General features: G+C 44.1%; 1 protein-coding gene across 1 annotated transcript in view; it reads right to left on the bottom strand.

Annotated features, from left to right (window-relative positions):
* LOC308293341 (receptor-type tyrosine-protein phosphatase U-like) overlaps positions 1-18,926 on the bottom strand; it is a gene marked incomplete at its 5' end in the record, with an annotated part of 208,359 nt that overhangs the window by 41,303 nt on the left and 148,130 nt on the right. Inside the window, 9 exons of the mRNA XM_080735808.1 lie at positions 1,642-1,659; positions 3,829-3,905; positions 4,879-4,951; positions 9,712-9,902; positions 10,536-10,696; positions 11,089-11,118; positions 12,512-12,650; positions 16,184-16,220; positions 18,561-18,840. Coding sequence (XP_080591934.1) covers positions 1,642-1,659; positions 3,829-3,905; positions 4,879-4,951; positions 9,712-9,902; positions 10,536-10,696; positions 11,089-11,118; positions 12,512-12,650; positions 16,184-16,220; positions 18,561-18,840 — 1,006 coding nt within the window. The remainder of the gene's footprint in view (positions 1-1,641; positions 1,660-3,828; positions 3,906-4,878; positions 4,952-9,711; positions 9,903-10,535; positions 10,697-11,088; positions 11,119-12,511; positions 12,651-16,183; positions 16,221-18,560; positions 18,841-18,926) is intronic.

The raw sequence follows: 18,926 nt of genomic DNA, 5'->3' as shown, positions 1-18,926 counted from the left end.
TTCTGCCAGGCAGCCAACCAAAATGACATTCTGTAACTGTCATGGATGTCAGAACAAGGTTGAGATAGAAAGCCGTTGTATGAAAAAGTGCAGTGAATCCCATGAGCCTTTTGGTAACAAACTCCTCGTCATCTGCTACCTTGGCAACCACACAGCCCAACAAGAGGCAAGTAAGGACACATAAAACAATACACAAAAAAGGATGAAAAGGAGAGAAAAATAAAAAATAAAAACATCATAACATGCACATGCCTACTGTAAGCACTTGACACCACACAAGCCAATCAATTACATCCAAAAGTAAGAAAGAAACTTCCTAAAGTGTGTTTTTCTTTCTTTTTTACCCCGAGAATAGAACCAAAGCAAATTTAAATTCAGTGTGTCCACAAAAGAATAGTCTAAAATCTCCCAAAGGACTTTTAGAAATCTTCTTCTTGGTATAGTAGGAGGAGGTTTGACTGGATCAAACAATAAATACGACACAATAGCCAGAATGCTCCATTCTAGAATTATGACAATCTGACATAGAAGTCAGATTCTTCCTAATTGGCGGTCTCTCGCTTGGCCACGGGGCAGTTGTGAGCGCTGCCTGCAATTCCACCTTTTGTTAGGTTAACTGTCCACTAGCGTGCAACAGAAAGCCTGCCCTGCTGTGCCATGTACTGTATCTCCGCTGTCTTTGAGCCAACTCAACAAAGTCTGGGCTAACCCTAAGTATGTATAATGTGACCAAGTAGATTCTTCTACTACATATGCCTGCCCTACGTATGTACTATGTATGCATGATGTAATCTAGTGCAGGGGTCTTCAACGTTTTCAGGCCAAGGACGTCCTTAGTTGAGAGGGAGATGAAGCAGGGACCCCCCACAACCCATAGATACCATATACCGGTACTGTAATGTCATCGTTTGACAGCACAATCAATGTATTTTGGATTCATTTCAATTTGGGTTTTCAGATATTTAATCACATGAACCGTCAATACTTACTAAACTTGGCCTTTCACACTGTACTTAGTCTGCCCTTTTTCCCCTCTACACCAAACCTCTGTCGAAAATAGCCAATCTACAAGCTTACAACGCCTCGCAGCGCGAGTTGTTGTGAGCTTGTAGAACTGCTATTTTTGGCTAAAGTTCTCCGAATATGGACGTTAGGGTTCAAGTGGTTAATATAGAAAAGGAGAAAAAAAACCACAGAGATTTGGAGGACCCCCTGTAGTAACCCCCTGTTGAAGACCCTTGACCTAGTGTATTCTTCCACATATGCATGACGTGATCTCGTGGATTCTGCCACATATGCATGACATAACCTAGTCCTAGTGGATTCCTCCACATAAGCATGATGTGACATTGTGGGTTCTACTGTGTGGCGTCTCCTATGCCAGGCCTTTGCCAGGATGCACCAACATCTAACCCCAGGTGAGGATCTGATTACACATGAAAGAAGGGAGGTAAAGAGAAGCCACAGCCAGTTTGTCTCAATTAAACTCAAAAGGAATAGCAATGGTCAGGAGGGCTCAGCAGCTCATAGCAGGAGAGAGGAGAGGAGAGGATGGTTGCGGGCCATGGAGAGCTGGCAGGGACACAGAGGAGTCAATAGATGGGAGGATAGATGGAAGGAGAAGAGAAGCCAAGTACTTACTTCCCTGTTTATCCGAATCTAAGCGACGCCAAAGGTTGTGGAGGGAGGAGGGGAAAGAAAAGAAAGAGAGAAAGAGAGAGAAGAGGGAAGGCGGGGAGGAAACAAGAGCTAGTTATTGTGATCACAGAACAGTGGGAGAGGGAGATTTTGCTAGTGCAAAACACACTGCTGGCAAACGTCAGAACAGACACCCCAGGATTGTCTATGTACAATCCCGACACTCGCTGGCCTGGCACTTGTCGAAGTGCCGCCCGGCGTCCCTTTGTGCCACCATTCTATTTCCAGGCGTCATCGCCACTCAAAAAACAGGTTCTTTTCATTCGTACTGTATACCTGTGGGCATAACAGCTCTTCTTCTGCTCCAAAGGCAGATTCCCAACATGCAGACTAGTCCAAAGCCGCTGTTGTCAATGTCAACGAGGAGAGACAGATTGTTGAATTTGAGAAAGTTGTCACACAAAATCCCTTCAATCCCCTTCATTATAAAAACATTCCCAAAAACAGAGAATGCCTGGTGAGCCAAAGCTCTGGAGATTCAAGTGAGGAATCAAGTTGCCTCGAATACTCAACAACAACAACAACAACACATGTCTCACACTGTGTGTGTTCTCATTTGTGTTCTTCTTGTAGCATGCGACAGTTGGTGTTCGAGCAATTCACGAGTGTCTGACAGTGTGCTTTGCACTTCACAGTGAGTCAACAAGCCACCTGCGGAAATAATCACGTTCAGAAAGAGTCTTGACGTCACAGAATTCTATGGCGATTGGCGAAGACAAACAACTCTCTTTCTTTATGCTTCGCTGGAGGCCTTTTCTTTTGAAACAAATGGATTCTTATTCTGTGAACGAGTGGTATTTAGGGTGGAGAGGTTATTCATACTAACAAGTACAACAATACCACACTCTGCTACAACTATACCAATCAAACCAATTCTAACATGCTTCCTTTACGAGTTATGTTGAGACAAGACTGTTTTGTTTGACTTCAGTGACAACAACCACGCTCAAGTTAAAAGGTATTTGGAAACCACCAACATCTGGACACATAATCTTCAACATCCCCAGTTCAATTCTAGCTGGAGATCTTTGTTACATTTTCTTTTCCCCTGAACTTTTGGGAAATGGCAATGATACATTTACTGTTCAATGACATAATAGCCAGGTGACCTTCCATTAATAATTCCGAAAAACTGTGCTGTAAGGTCACAAACCAGGGGTCCTGTCATGACATGTAGGCACTAGGCTGTAGACAACACACTTAATGACTCTTTCATTCTAAAGGAGTCTCTCACGATAAAGAGAACAGGCACTGAATTGCTGCCCAAGCAGTGACGATAATTAGCTCCTCTTCAGACCATCTCCACCCACATAACGCTGCTGCGTCAGGCATCTACAACCAATCCAGTCCTCATTGTCTGCCTTTGTCTGCCTTTATCAAAGACACAATGGTGAAACTAAAGGCCCTGAATACAGTATTCAGAGAGTAGAACAAGCCCTATCGAACCCCTTCGCTTTCACATCTATTATAAGCACTTAAACTGACTGCATTCCTGTGCTAAAACTGAGTCTGAGTTGTTAAACAGGGCTTTTCAGTGCCAACTCTGAGTGACCTTTACTTTATGAGCTAACAGCAGATCTCAAAGTAAAAAAAAAAAAAAGGTGTTTTTTCTTCAGAACCTGTGAGTCCATGTGGTACAAAGCTGCTGTGATGTGATGTGACAGGTGCTACGCTCTGCTGCTGGGATCGGAGAGGCTTGCTGAGATCCTCACTGCGGTTGAACCGCTGGTGTGATCAAAACCAACAACAGATGAGAGGATCAGGCCTGTTCTATTGGAGTCGACTGTGGCGCCATGCGGCGCCGTGTTGCCTTAGACGAGCGGTGAGTCACCAGGCATAGTTCTCCAAGCTTATTGGATCTTTGTTTGTTTTTTCTTTTGTCAAAAAGAAAAACGTTAAACGCTGTTTTCTGACAGTAGTTGATATACAGTTTATATACAGACCCCTGTTGCTGAACAAACACTCATCTCACGCACACCCGGTGTGAGTGAGACAGCTGACACATTCTCTGACAGTCCAGAACATCATGGGGGGGGGGGGGGGGGGGGGTCTAGTCTGGGCTGTTTGTTTTGGACACAGCAGACATGGATAAAGAACAAAGTGAAGGAGGTGGAGGTCAAAGAGACTTACGTCAATATAGTTGGCGTTGACGTAGTCAGAGTTGGGGTCTGCCAGCAAAGAGTGTAGTTTGACTCGATGGCGATCATCTGAAATGCACAGAAGAAAGAACACTTTAGCACTCTTTGATAACTGATCAATTATTTTACATAGTTGATGACATAGTTGAGTCGTAAGGTAACTAGATTTTAACAGACAGGAATGTTCCACTATAAAATGTATGGATGTTTAGTCGATTTGTGACTCATCGATTGTCGAGAGAAACAGCATTCATAAATAACTTAATTGATTAATTATTCAATATACTGTAGTTGCATTTTAAAAGGCTTAAAGAACGCCCACTGTGTCAATTGTACTTGTCCCATGACACTCTGGGTGTGTTCGAACATCCAGCACTGAGCGCACTGGCCTATGATAACTAATATGTGAGTGCGCTCCCGGTGCGCATTTCCAAACGTACCCTTTGTTGTCTTATCCCAGAATACCCAGAACTCAGTGTTAAAGGGCTAGACCACTTTGGTAAAGGTTTGGGTTACCTTGCCATGATGTACAGTAACTCCAAAGGTGTGCAAGAAATCTAAAGCAGATATTGCTAAATATAGCCTATTTTTATTAGGAACCCGGACTGGATCTGCGGATCCGGATCCTGATCTTCAAATAGTAAAATCAATAGGAAGTGGACATTTTATATATATAATAATAATAATAATGAGCATATTTTGAATCATAAATCTCTAGTCAATGGATCAATTATTTTAGATGTGAGCATGTTTTTATAATTAACCCTACTGATAAAGACATGGACATATGGTTGAAAAACAGCAGAGCATTCCATATCAACCATTACCAGTTGTACGGGATAAACAATTATTATGACATCTACACATATATAAAAATGTGGCTTACATTTAAAGAGCTTGAAAGCTTCAGAAGACAACACAACTGGCATATTTATGTCAATTAAATGCTCCAAATTTCTATTTGTTTTTCAATGGAGGTGTCTTTTTTTCAGAAATGTTTCCAGTGGCTAGTGGCTACTGTATGTTGCTAATTGTTACTTACGGCTGAGTAAACTATCATGTCTTCCTTTAGTCTTGTCCTTTTTCTTTGTCGCATCCCAGCCATCGAAAAAGCTCTGCAAAGAAAATGCAACAAATTAATATTAACTAGAGACGTGCAATTCTGGGAAACTGCAAGTGTGGTTGACTACATATTGTGAGGTCACGTGAAGCTCAACCAATCCTCGAATCCATTATATTGTCCAATCAGAAAAGGTTACAGAAAAGGTCCATTGAACTCAATGGACTTTTGGGGGTTACAAAAAATGTTACAGAAAAAGTCAATTGAAAAAAAAAGGGTATTTATTCAATGTAGTTGCGACCACCAGGTCGCAGTTAGTATGAAAAGGTTGAACTCCGTCACATGAGTACACTCTGTATGTGGGCAAAATTGCTGTCAGCTGGGGAGCTCCAGCAGCAACTGCATGTGCCAAGTTAGACGGTCGGTCGGTGGACTTCAAAATAAGAGTGGCACCAGTAAACCACGCGCACTGCTATGCCGTATAGGGGCCGCTGGCTTAGAAGCTGATATTTACTATACATTTGTGTTAATAAACGCTAAAGGTGTGACAGCTGTTTCCACCCAATCTGCTGGTGCAGGGAGATATAAATCGATGTAACGACACACAGGGCAGATGAAAATACATGAACAAACTAAATTAAAAATCACACAAGTGTGAAGTGAGTAGGGATGGGTACCGAAATTCGGTACCGGGACAGAACCGATAAGAACATGACGGTTCCTGGGTACCCAAAAAATATATGTAATTTCGGTACTGCCTATCGGTTCCTAGATGTGATGCGTAAAAAAAAAAGATAGCATAAACAACACAAATACACCGCGATGCGTCGAAGCACAAGTCAGTGCCGGTGCACCGAGCGCATTCTCTCTTCTCTGTGTTGAATGGAGGAGAAGTACTGTAACAGACACAGCACGGAGCGTCGCTACATGCTGCATTCCTTTCCTCCCCTTCCCCCGTCTCAAGACAAGTAGGAATTGGGAAGAAATAGCCAACCAGTAACCAAGCTTTTCTGCTGGAATTAACCAAACTAGAATCCACTGTTCCACAGAGGGTCTAACATTAGCGCTACTACACTAGCTAGCTGAGAGCCTGACTGTATCCTACAAGAAGTTCGGCGGCTCTTCGGGCCACTCACATCTAGATTTCATAGCAAGATACTTACACCAGCTGTGTGTGTGTGTGTGTGTGTGTGTGTGTGTGTGTGTGTGTGTGTGTGTGTGTGTGTGTGTGTGTGTGTGTGTGTGTGTGTGTGTGTGTGTGTGTGTGTTGCTAAAATGAAACTGAAAGTGAATTCTCCCCAAACATTGGCAGGCCTAGTAATAATAATAACACAATTAGGCCATAAATGTGCAATTATGCAACTGGAGACATTATATTACCTTTTATTACCCAATAAATAAATAAAGAATGTTTAAAAATAATGTGTGTATATAATTTAAAAAACAAATCTCTATTCAGTTTCGGCTAAAAAAATATATTTTTAACCATTTTGGAACCGAAATAGGAACCGTTAGGAATCGGAACCGATAAGCAGAACCGGAAACGGAACCGGACTCGTAAAAATCCAAACGATACCCATCCCTAGAAGTGAGCGACGCTATTTAATAGTTAATTTCATCAAGTGCCCCGCAAAGCTTGGCCAACGTGACCCTGGGCGTACAACAAACTTTGAGCGCTTTGTGCCAAGATGTTGGCCAGATGTAGGCCAAATGTAAGCCACACTTCAGAACCCGGACAAAGCCAGATGTTGGAGCTTAGCTCCTTCCAGGAGCACCGGTCAAAAATATGTGCTTGTGTTGTGAGTGAACGCATGTCCAGGTGGATCCAGTCACGTCCCGTTCCGCCTCACTATAATTCACCCTGATCTCCTCGCTCCGTCTGTGGGCACATTCACACACTTGTACTGAGGCTCGCTAAGTCCCTCATCAAAGGTGGTCCAATCCCGTGTGGGCGAAGGGGGAGGGGGGACAAATTGGCACCAACGCAAGGCCGGGGACAAAGCGGGGACAGCATTGTGATCAGGGGATTACTGCAGCCACTGGATCCAACACAGGTAAGACCTGCTCTAATCCCACTTAAGAAGCTGCTCTCATCCACCTCTGTCCATCTCCATGCTGTCCTTGGGAACCCGCTGACACCCAGCACACGTCCACACACAGAGCCCTACGTTCTTCACCGCATCATTCAGTTACTGCCATATAATCCAAGTCCAGACGGGAGTTTAATCCGACTTTTTGACGAGTCGTTTATATTAAAATCCTGTGTAGGACTACATACAGTTCGGAGCACAGCGCTGCTATATCAAAGAGCTATGTTACAGATAGGGGCGGCATACAGTAGGAGTATAGAAACCATCATTAGAGCACGAAGGGTTCCAAAAGGATTCCCAGTTCGAATCCAGGCTCTCCCTGAGTTCTTCCCTGAGCAAGACTCTGAACCCCTAGTTGCTCCCGGTGAGCAGTTTGGTGCCTTGTATGGTTTCCTCCGCCATCGGTGTACGAACGAATGTGTGTGTGAATGGGTGAATGTAATGCACAATCTATGTAAAGCGCCTTGGATAAAAGCGCTATATAAATGCACCATTTACCATTTACAGATCAAGTCATCACTGGTGCAAGACAAATAAATAACAGTAAAAGAGAAAAGACCGAAATGTTGTGTTTTTTAGAGCTATAGCGGTGTGGTGACGTCTGCCTTCACCCATTGCTACTTTGCAGCATGAGACCACCACTCAGCGTCAAAGTAGCTGCAACAAGTAGAGTAGCTAATAACAACAAGCTGAAGTATTTACTCTCAAAACGCCTACGTTCAAAATAAGAGCTCCCCCATGATCAGGTCAACTGTCAAGTCACGTTAACTGGTTTTATTTTTTAAGTCTACTTACAGGAAGCATGGACTAAATAAGAAGTACATGACACACCAGCACTCTGCACCGCACCACAGTAGTAACTGATGCTATATAAAGATAATTACCACCGATGGCTCGAATCAAACAATTGTCGTGGGAGGTCTTCGACTGACTCGGCGATATTTATTACGACAGCCCTATTAACAGTATGTGTACTTGAGTGTTTTTGAGCTGTGCTAACCGCAGCTAGATCTAGCTTTGTATGCACATAATATTGCACATAATAATGATGTACTCACTGACCAAGCTTCGCAGGGCGCTTAACGAAAGTAACTAATAAAATCACACCCAATGTGAAGTGAGCGGTGGTCGTGCTTGCATAACGTAATTGGTGATGTAATATGGCTACGCACACACACATATTGCTATGGCAAAACGCTGAGGAAAACACATTGCTATGGCAAAACGCTGAGGAAAAGTGGCTACAGATAGGTCTTGGATGTAATTGGTGATGTAATATGGCTACACACACACACACATATTGCTATGGCAAAACGCTGAGGAAAACACATTGCTATGGCAAAACGCAGAGGAAAAGTGGCTACAGACACACGCACAGCCACTCTATGGAGCGGTTTACCACCGCTCAAAAAAAGGACTGCTCATTTCACACTGGGTGTGAAATGTTAAATGCTTGTCTCGGGACACATTTCACCAGGAGTCTCTTTACTCAAGTAAGTATTAAGGTTGAGTACTTTGTCCACCACCCGCTAAATGTGGGTGTGCAAAAAAAGAATAGATCAATGGCACCAGACCCGGTGGGAAATAAGCATTATGAAGTGTGACAGCGGTGTTCACGCTGATCCTCTTCATTTTGTTTATTTCTCCAGGCAATGAGGATGAGGAGCCAGACTGAAAAAGCCACCGTCGTATTGATTTTCGGGAGGTGAATTTGTTGGGCCCCCAGGGAATAATTTAATGAATCTAAAAATGTGTTTCTGGATTCCTGCAGGTGGATGTGCATAAGATGAAGAAAAGAAGGAGGAAAAAAAAGCGTTATCGCCACTGGCTAAAGTGAGTAACTTTGTATCAGTGTTCAAAGGGAAATAATGGGGACTATATTTGTTAAAGGCAAGGCCTAATTATAATAGCTGTATTATCTATGCCATGGGGCTGAAATGAAACTAGACTTCATTGCACACAGATAAAAATGTCCGGTTCAGAGTTCATAAAGTAAACAAAAGTTGTGAAGTATTATGTATGCAATGTATACCCTAGTCTCGGACACAGCAGAGAAAGGAGGGAAACTACTGCTGGCAGTAGAAATGGAGTGCAAATACATCAGCCTCAAGCGCAAAGCCAAGAAAATCAAAGTTATGGCATTCAAGACAGTACCGAAGACAGAACCTTTGCTACTTCCAGCAGGAATGTGGGCGAGGGAGTGAAGGACGTCATACGTGTGGGCCAGGACTGCCTCCACAGAACACAATCTGAGGGCACTTGTACATGCCGTGTGCGGGCACTACCCTAACTATTCAATTTGATTACAATTAACGATTTGATTTGATTCTACGATGCATCGCGATGCTGTTGATGGCTTGTAGATCTTCTAAAGTTTATTTTTATACTTTTTTAATTCTTAACATTTTAAATTAATTTAAGATTATTTTATTTTTTTGTATTATGTTTTTAGTTTACGTTTGTGATAAAAAAAAGGGGGAAAGAAATTTGAAAATCTTTAGAAAAAAATATATTTTTTCAAATAAGAAGAATAAAAAGGCATATTTACTTGCGAGTCGCGACGCATAAAAATGGCTCCGCGACCCACAAATGGCTCCCGACCCAGTGTTTGGGAAACAAAGCTGAGTAGGACTGGAGCAGAGTGTGACAACTGAGGCATCCTAAGTTGGTGTCAGGCTAGTCCGCACAACTCGTGTCGCATTGTTGTACGCAGCCCCCTCCTCACCTCGTACTCCTGCTTGAAGCCGTATCCCTCGCCGGTCTTCATCTGGTTGATGTGCTGGAGGAGGTCAGCCACGCGTACCGCTGGGTGGAGCTGACCCGTGTGATAGGGCGAGCTCTTCCTCCGACAGAGGCGGTGAGGGGAGGAGCCTCCCAGTAGGCTGCTCGCCTCGTTCACAGAGGAGCGCTGTTCATCTGGGCACACAGTGGACTCTGTGTTAGCAAGCGTTTCATTATAAATACTGCATATATATTTCTACCGGACTTTGTCTTATCCCTGTGTTTCGCCTTGGTGGACGTGGTTTCTCAACTCAATTACACGCAAAAAATCCCGCCCCCTCTCCTCCCAGCCCCTCCCCTCCTCTCTCTTTTTCCCCCAGTGGGGGCAGAGCAGAGAGTGATGACTGACAGGCAAAATCCCTCAACAGCGACACCCGCAGGCAAAAAAAAAAAAACTGCCATGGCTCACTGGAGTGAATTTTTCAGTTAAAACCTTTTAATACTCATTTGAAGGACCATGATAAAGACTGTTTTGTAAAATCAGCATGTCATGAGACCTTTACGGTTTGGTTTAGGCATAGTTTTTGTGAATTAAAGGTTAGGGTTTAGGCACCACCGGGCCGACACACCAAAGAAAGAGGGAGTCCCATATTTCTACACCAACACGTTGGCCAACTGACATTAAGGTGTATTAGATTAGATTAGAATTAGTTTCTGTGTAATTTAGGAGTCATAATTTATATGCACGTTAACTCCAGTTGAGTAAAAGAATTTAAATTTTTAGACATATGGTTTTCAGAGAAGGCGGCAAAGTTGCGTCTCTCTTACTTCGAGTGTTGCAGCCGTGGGCGTCCATGAAAGAGTCCACCATCTTCTGGTCTTGCTGCAGGGTACTCTGGTCCGTCATGCTGCAATCCAGAGAGCTCAGCTTACGACCTTTCTCCTGACGATACGACATGGCCGCCTTGTTGATGCTCACCTTCTTCCTACTGAACAGGTAGAGAGATAGAGAGAGAGAGAGAGAGAGAGAGAGAGAGAGAGAGAGAGAGAGAGAGGAGGAAAGTGGAAGGGGGTGAGAGAGGGAGCAAGTGATTGAGGAGATGAGAAATTGGAAGGAATGGAGAAAATAACAGGGAAGAAATTGGAAACGGTTGAGGGATGGAATTGGAGATTTAGTGATACCAAGAGAGGTGATAACGGAGAGCGAGGGGGAAGGAATAATATAGAAAGAAAGAAAGAAAGAAAGAAAGAAAGAAAGAAAGAAAGAAAGAAAGAAAAAGAAAAAGAAAGAAAAAGAAAAAGGTAAAGTAGAAATGAGGTAGATTTGTTCTTGGACGAGCGGGTGAGGGTGACGTCAGTATGGGATTGAAAATTCACTTACGGGTAGTAAGGGTAAGCATAGAAGTCCCTTCTGATTAGCATGAGAGAGAGAGAGAGAGAGAGAGAGAAAGAGAGAGAGAGAGAGAGAGAGGAGAGAAACAAATAAATGTGATCATGGTTTATCAAGATGGCCGTCAGGAAGACAAATGAAGATGCTCAGTGTGTTGGAATGTTAGGAGAGCACAACATAAGTGGCTAAATATAAATGCATCTGCTCTCTTTTGCTCTCTCTCTCTCTCTCTCTAGGCGACACATGGTTGTCTAGGTGGCATTGTGCTGCTAGATTCTCCCGGCCAGTTTTATCAATCGTTTTTGTTTTCCCCCTCTTCCATGAAATCCCATTCCTTCTGCCTCTATTGGAGAAGAAAATGCCAAGGGTGGAGGAGTCCTAAAAAAAAAAAGGAAAACATCCTTCCTAACCAATTACCAGCTCATCTAGTGTTCACCTCACAGCTGCTGGCCTCGTGTAATTGAGTGGCCAATGGAATAACACGCCGCTTGATGAAATATTTCACACTCAGATGAGTGTCAAGACATTGCCTAGTGAAAGGAGGTAGAGTACGCTGTAGGTGCAGTTGAAGGCGGAGGTAATTTGCAGGTGGAAAGCAGCCAATGATTCCAGTGCGACCAGAGTGCATTTCACATTCACATTACATTTTTTTAGGGGGGGGAGGCACTCAGCCAGGACACAGACCTTGAAATTAAAAGATGCGATGAAACACGAAAGGTTGGCTGAAGCGAGAATGTAGGATTAATGCTCTGCTATTTCACTAACTCCACTTGTAAATTAATTCTCATTGTCAAAGGTATTTCTCAGTAGAGCACAGCTGCCAACGTGGAATAGAGATAAATGTACTCCTGGATGTGCGACTAAGGAGCATCACTGACTCCACACACTGTAGATGTGGAACCAGCAGTACATGGATCATGATTCTGATGTCAATATGGAGTAGAAATTAGAGATGTTACCGATCAATCGGCAATGGATCGGATCGGGCCGATCAAAGCGTGATCGGCGATAATCGGTGGTTTAGATCAAAAGGTAAATTCACCGATCTGATCGGATCGGTGCATCCGATCAACCAGCCGTTCAGTATGCCCACTTGAGGCCATTTTGGGGTATTGATTTCCACAGTGCTGAAGGAATAATTAGTTACTGCTATGATAATAAATACATAGTAATGCTGGTAAATAACTATAAGGCAAATATATAAATGAATTCATGAGTGAATGAATGAATTAAAGTTAAAACATTAACATTTAGAAAATATAAAAAATAACTTGATCGGATCGGTGATTGATCGGTATCGGGTGATCAAACTTTTGTGATCGGTGCTCGCTGATCGGTTCCAAAAAACCTGATCGGACCATCCCTAGTAAATCATTTCAGACAGGACATAATAAACACTATGACATATATTTACCCCTTCTTGACAACGATGACAATGGCCCCCAGAAGCAGGATGAGGACCACCAGACCTCCAGCACAGGCTCCCAGGATCAAGCCCATGTCCTCTGCATGCTGGGAGACCTCCAGAGCCCGCTTGGAGTCCTTGCATGCAGCTGCACACACACACACACACACACACACACACACACACACACACACACACACACACACACACACACACACACACACACACACACACACACACACACACACACACACACACACACACACACACACACACACACACACACACACACACACACACACACACACACACAGTGGATTCTGCTTTTAACACTTGAAGGTTCTAATAGTTCCATAAACATTTAAGTATGACTTTAGTTTAACTTCAATGCGTTCAGGTGGCATTCACAATACAGTCCTTTAAAGAAAACTAGAGGGCCCTCACACCACCGCCGATCCGATCACGCTCCTTGTTTGTGCTACTGCTATTATCAACACTTCCTCTCTGATACACATGAATTAGTCAGCTGCTTCTTTTCACCCGGCAGCGAGGCATTTCACCGGAAAGGACGTTAACCCGTGAGGAAGAACATGCCATCCCTCCCAGTTCCGTGCCCTGCTACCAACCTGTAGGAGGCGCTAGTGCAGTGACAAAGATCACCCTCCAGTCCCCACCTGGCATCCCGACCCGAACATGGCCAATAGGCTCTATGCACAGCAGCTATATTGAAAAGAAATCTGGCCACTTCCTTACCAATGACACTAATGAAGGCCCTGTTCCATTCAGGTCAGAGTCAGTGTGCTGATGTTGTGCATGTTGGCTCACTGGCCAACTCACTCTCAAGAGTTACACGGGTACTTCAAATTAAAATCACTATGCTACACACTAAACGGAACAGAGCGCATTTTGTATAATTGGTAAGAAGTAAAGAATATGCCCAATCTATTTCCAATATGGATGCAGGGCATAGAGAAAACCCCTGGAGCAAACCCTTCGTCTCTGTGCTGGTGGGCAGGAACTTCACCCCTGCTCCAGCAGGGACTGCCCATAAGTCCGAAATCTCATTAGTCCTACATCTCATTAGTCCGAATTTAGTTAGGGTTAGGTTTAGGCATAGTTTTACTGAGGTTAGGGTAGGCATAGCTTTTTTCACCAGGTTAACAATCACCAGATTCTGACTAATGGGATGTAGGAACAATGAGATTTCGGACCAACGCCATGGCACCGCTCCAGCAGAGCGCCCCATCTTCAATAAGGACTCATTCACAATTAAAAAGCTTGTCTGCCTTACACTGCAGCAACGTGCAACACCCCAGCAATGTTGCAGTTCCAGTGACAAATGACCGAACCTCCTGGCGGTTTAGATGATCTTAGTGGAAGCGTCACAGTGAAAATAAAACGTGTTACCGGACTCCTTCCCTATAATCTAATTTATGAAGCGGGAGATCAGTGATGGATAAAAACAGCTGCTACTGCAGGTGAAGCTGCAGATGACACTGGAGTCTCTTGATCCTAGAGAGTTTCTTTTACCGCTGCAAAAGGGGAGGTTTGTCAGTGTAAAGGAGCCTATTATCCTCCTCAACCTACAGACATTATATCCACCTGACTGAGAGAGAGAGAGAGAGAGAGAGAGAAATTTGTCACAATAGACCACCGATCCAGTTCTTGTTCATAATGGATGACAATGCCAACTAAAGGAGTCAGTAGCCAAGTATATTACCACACACACACACGCTCCGCTCCACTTATTCCCTACATTCCCTTCATACTCTCACTTACACGCTGCAGTGAAGAGCTTCTCCAGTCCACACATCACCTGAAAATACTATTCCTGTGTTCTGGTATAGGCTAGTAGAGAACAGAGAGAGAGAGAGAGAAAGGAGAGTATATTTGGCCTGGAAGAGAACAACATGTCTCTATGGTTCGCTCAGTAAATGGATGCTCTCTCTCATTCAGGAAGGCTATTTTCCATGGCAGACCCTCGACCATGTTATGCCACCATATGTCATCGTCCCATACGCATCACGTGTCCCCATATTGTCATCACACCCAGCCGAGAGCTTGACATCCCTCTCTCAATGAATCATCATTTGGGCTTCCCTGGTGTTTCTCCAAATACTAAATACATTGCCATCGAGCTTATAAGAAACTGAGGTTGCACTGATGAGCAGAACAATAAAGCTGAAAATTAAACAATGCACATTAAGGTAGCCTTCCACCCCACCGACGAGTTGGAAAGTGTCTGTTTCCGAAAATCTGTGGTGGGTGCACTGTCACGTTGTGACATCGAGTCACATGTTGTAGGGAAGCGTCAAAAGGCTTTCAACCCGTCGGATAGCAGCAGGATTGTTGTCGAAGAATACAATTTTGGCACCATATCGGTGTAGGCTCTCGTGTGCATTCAGCAACTTCTTTTTACACCTTCCAACCTGACTGATCTCCCAAATTCATTCGACTGCCAGGCAGTCTGCAGTAATCTGTAGTAGTGGTATGTTCTGTGGAGAGCTGCCTTTAAAAAGGCAGACACATTTGAAGGATTTTTTCACATTGCATAATTGAACAGCGTCATCTGTTCTCTACGTTCAGTTCAGTAGCTGTGCCCGTTTCATGTGGGAGTTACAGGGCATTTCACCAAAAACACAGCAGGAGACTAGAACAGAGTTTGGCTTGCCGAAACAAATAACTAGGCGTAGGCGAGCAAGTGCCCACGCATCGACCAGAGATGTCAGAAACAAGTTGTGGTGGCCAGTATAGGTAATAACGCAAACCAAAATGAGACTTGAGAATTGAGAAAACTGGCTTGAGAAACACTTACAGCAGGGGTCTTCAACAGGGGGTCTGGGACTCCTAGGGGGTCATCAGAGTTACTGCAGGGGGTCCTCCAAATCTTTGTGTGATTTTTATTTTTTTTATATTAACCACTTGGACCCTAGTGTCCTTATTCTGCGAACTTCCCAGACTTTTTTTTAAAGGGGCCGTGTTGCAGGCCGTGTTTTGACTTGCTGGGCTGAGGACTGGACAGTTCAGGGAGAGGAACCAAATTTACCACGGCCATTTCTCAAGAGCACTATGAGATTTGGACATAATTCAATAGGGAGGGGAAGGGTGGTATAATACATCACATTCCCTTCATCTGCTTACTCTCTCTCTCCTTCTCTCTCTCTCTCTCTCTGCCCCTCCACTATTGTTTGAAATATAGGCTTCCACCTCTCTCGCCGCTTCTCTGTCTCAAGGCGTCAATCGCTCTTCCCTTCCCATGAAGCGGAATGCGGCGCCGCGTTCTCCATTTCAAAGCCACCGTAACCCGACGGGGGCAACGCCAATATGTCAACGTCAGTAATTGAAGAGTGAGAGTGAGAACAAGAAGTCAGCGTCAGAGTGAGAGTGAGGAGACGGCTTCATGTTTAGCGTTCAGCTGCCTGCCTGCGTCTGCTGTGCAGAGCAGCTCAGTAGACTGTCTGACAGACAAGGTTCTCCCTGCAGCATCCAAAACAACTCCAATGTCAAAACCCCGGAGCATCAGCCTGATCTGAGGACAGCTCTGTCACACACTGGGACACGCAGCCTTAGACAAATACTAATAAAAACGTCAAACTAGGTAACAGATCAGTAGAATGTGTTAAAGCATTACATTTATGGGTTTGTATTGTCTGTCCTTAGGAAAAGAATAGACAAGGATACCTTTGCGAGCGATCCGGATGCAGTTGATTCTCAGCTCCTGTGGAAGGGAGAAACAAGTTTGAATTAAAGGAGCTTTTCTATCATGCAATTTGCATTGGTAAACAGCTGTTTGTGTCCTGAGCACATCCACCACAGAATGTAACGAGACAATAAAGCAACGCAATTGTTTTTCGGAATGAAATTGCCTTTCGATTTGCCAGCATGGCTGAAAGCACCAAACTCAATGAATAAGGCATCGCAACATCCATAGTTTTTTTTTATATGAAGTATTTGCGGCGTGTGTTTTTGGCGGTTAATTCATCAATCAACGGATTTCACTGTATAGATTGGGGTGCCAGAGATAAATATGTGTATCAATCCTTGAAAATCATTTTTTTTTTTTTTATATGGTACTGTACTGAGCCCCCGTTGTTGTGTGATGGAGGAAACTGAAGTCAATGTGATGGGACAGATAACCCCCCAGACCACCCATGGTACGAGGTCCACACATCCAGGTCTTCTAATTGGCTCCCCCACTGCTCACCAAGCCCTCCGCATCCATGACTCCATGGGGAATACAATCAAATGAAGATTTAAACACGCTAAATCACACTTTATGGGCAATTACTGTATGCTGATCTGCGTTCCGAGAGAGGAGTCAGAACCGTTTCACCTAAAACGGCACCAAACTGCCCCTTTTTAATTGAAAATATCTAGAGTGGACTTAAATCTACTCCTGTCCCTGGAGGTGACACATAAGTCATATTTACCTCCCACCAAGGTTATTAAAGCAGCTGCTGCTAATATGTCATCCCATGTCATCTCCTGTCCTTTGTCAAAGTGTCATCCCGGCCTTAAACACTGTCCAGTGGCCTGCACGAGACGTGGGATGAATCCCTGAAGAGCTATACCTAGAAACACCACCCCTTTCCCTGCCAATAGATCCAGCCTTAAATGACAGAAAGCTACAGCTGAATAATTCTGATGAACACAAACTGAAAAATAGGTTTTTGTGTGGAAATCCTTCATTCCTTCATTGGATAAATAAACTAATCGTGTGTCTTTCAGGCTCCAATGGAGATGTGTCACTGACACTAATTAACCCTTTCAATCCAATGGCAGCTCAAGTCCACAGTAACCTACATGTCACGGTCACCATAATTTATCCCCCCTCTAACTGCTAAGCCCAATAGACGAAAGGAAAGCGTTGTCATTCAAAAACTGTATCTGGGATTAAAAATACAAAAGGTTTGTGACATGATAATTAACACCCACAATGACATTCAGAGGCTGTTTTGTCATTTGAATGACAGTAAGAAGAACAGAGTACTTCAACAAAGCACTGGTTCCAAGTCACCGCCTTTCATTTGAGTCTCATTTGGGATGAGAGCTCTTGATGTGAGGCTTACTGGTGCCTCTGGATCAATAGGGAGAGATTTCAATCCCATTTCACACAGCAGCACAGACACAGGGAGGCCTTGACCTTCAGCTCTCATTCACCAGAGTTCTGCCCAAGGCAAAAAATGGATATTGGTTCCCTGAGAGGTACAACCTATCGTTCTGTAGATGAGAGCTGCAGCCAGGCCCACAGCGACCGTTCTCCTGCGTTATAAATGTGAAGATTTAAACCAATTTTAATGTCATTGTACCTGTATGTGAATCTAATTCTCTAAACTATATTTAATGCCATTGTACCTGTGCAGGCTGCCTCTCTTTATTCATGCTTGAGTCCCCACCTCCCTCTCCGCCATCTGTCCCCTCTCAGAGTTTCTTTATAGACTATTTAAAAAGACTCAAAGGTTACATCACTTCTTTTAAAGCATAACAAAATCAATATACCCCATCATAGAAAGCTGCAGCATGATGTAATGATGTAATGATGTAATGAAACACCTTAACACTGATGTGCAAGGCTGCTAAACTATACTATAAAAAGAAATCAGATAAAAATGGGTCGGGCACAGGCTTCAACTCACTAGGATCAGTTCGGGTGAGGTTTACAATTTCAGACCCATTGAGAACTCTAAAGTGAACTAACTGCTCTACAGTACAAGCTATCAGGGCTATTTTGGTCACATAATTGAAAGACACTGCATTTACCCATCCTACAGTTTTTATTAGGAGCAGTGGATGCTGTTAATACGGCACCTGGGGAGCTGTTTAGTGTTAAAGACACAGACAGGGGCCGGAGGGTGAACCAGGGACCTTCTGATGCCCAGACGGCCTCTCTACCTACCTTGTATTTAGTGCCTTCAAAACAGATTACCTCTGAATGTGTGTTTCTGACAAGCAGTGAACAAACCTAAACTGACTGTCAAGGTTGCTAAAGCATAAAGGTGACGTGTCTACACTGTGGAAACAGCAGTCCTGTTAGGTTGTCTAAATGCTTCTTACTCACCCCTCTGAAGTTGCTGGTAGCCTGAAAGTACACCAGGTAGTTCTTGGTGGGGTCTAAGGGAGCGTTCCAGTAGCCGTTGTAGGTGTGGTTGTCCCCCACGGTGAAGGGTGTGGCCTCTGGCAGACTGCTGGGGGCCAGCTCGGCTGTGTAGTAATGGGGGGCTCCTTTAGCCTGGGCCTCGTTGTGGGAGTTGGGAGTAGGAAAACAATCCACGCTGCCCAGTTCTCTCTTCCTCACCTGCCTGGATCCATCCTCTTCCACCACCACCACCTGGTACGCACTGAGGACAAGCAGACATGTTATCACCACCACCACCTGGTACGCACTGAGGACAAGCAGACACATGTTATCACCACCACCACCTGG

The sequence above is a fragment of the Nannobrachium achirus genome, assembly GCF_963921795.1.
Source record: "Nannobrachium achirus genome assembly, chromosome: 10".
Classification (NCBI taxonomy): domain Eukaryota; kingdom Metazoa; phylum Chordata; class Actinopteri; order Myctophiformes; family Myctophidae; genus Nannobrachium; species Nannobrachium achirus.
The sequence above is the reverse complement of the archived record's forward strand: the minus strand, read 5'-3'. Positions and strand labels throughout refer to the sequence as shown.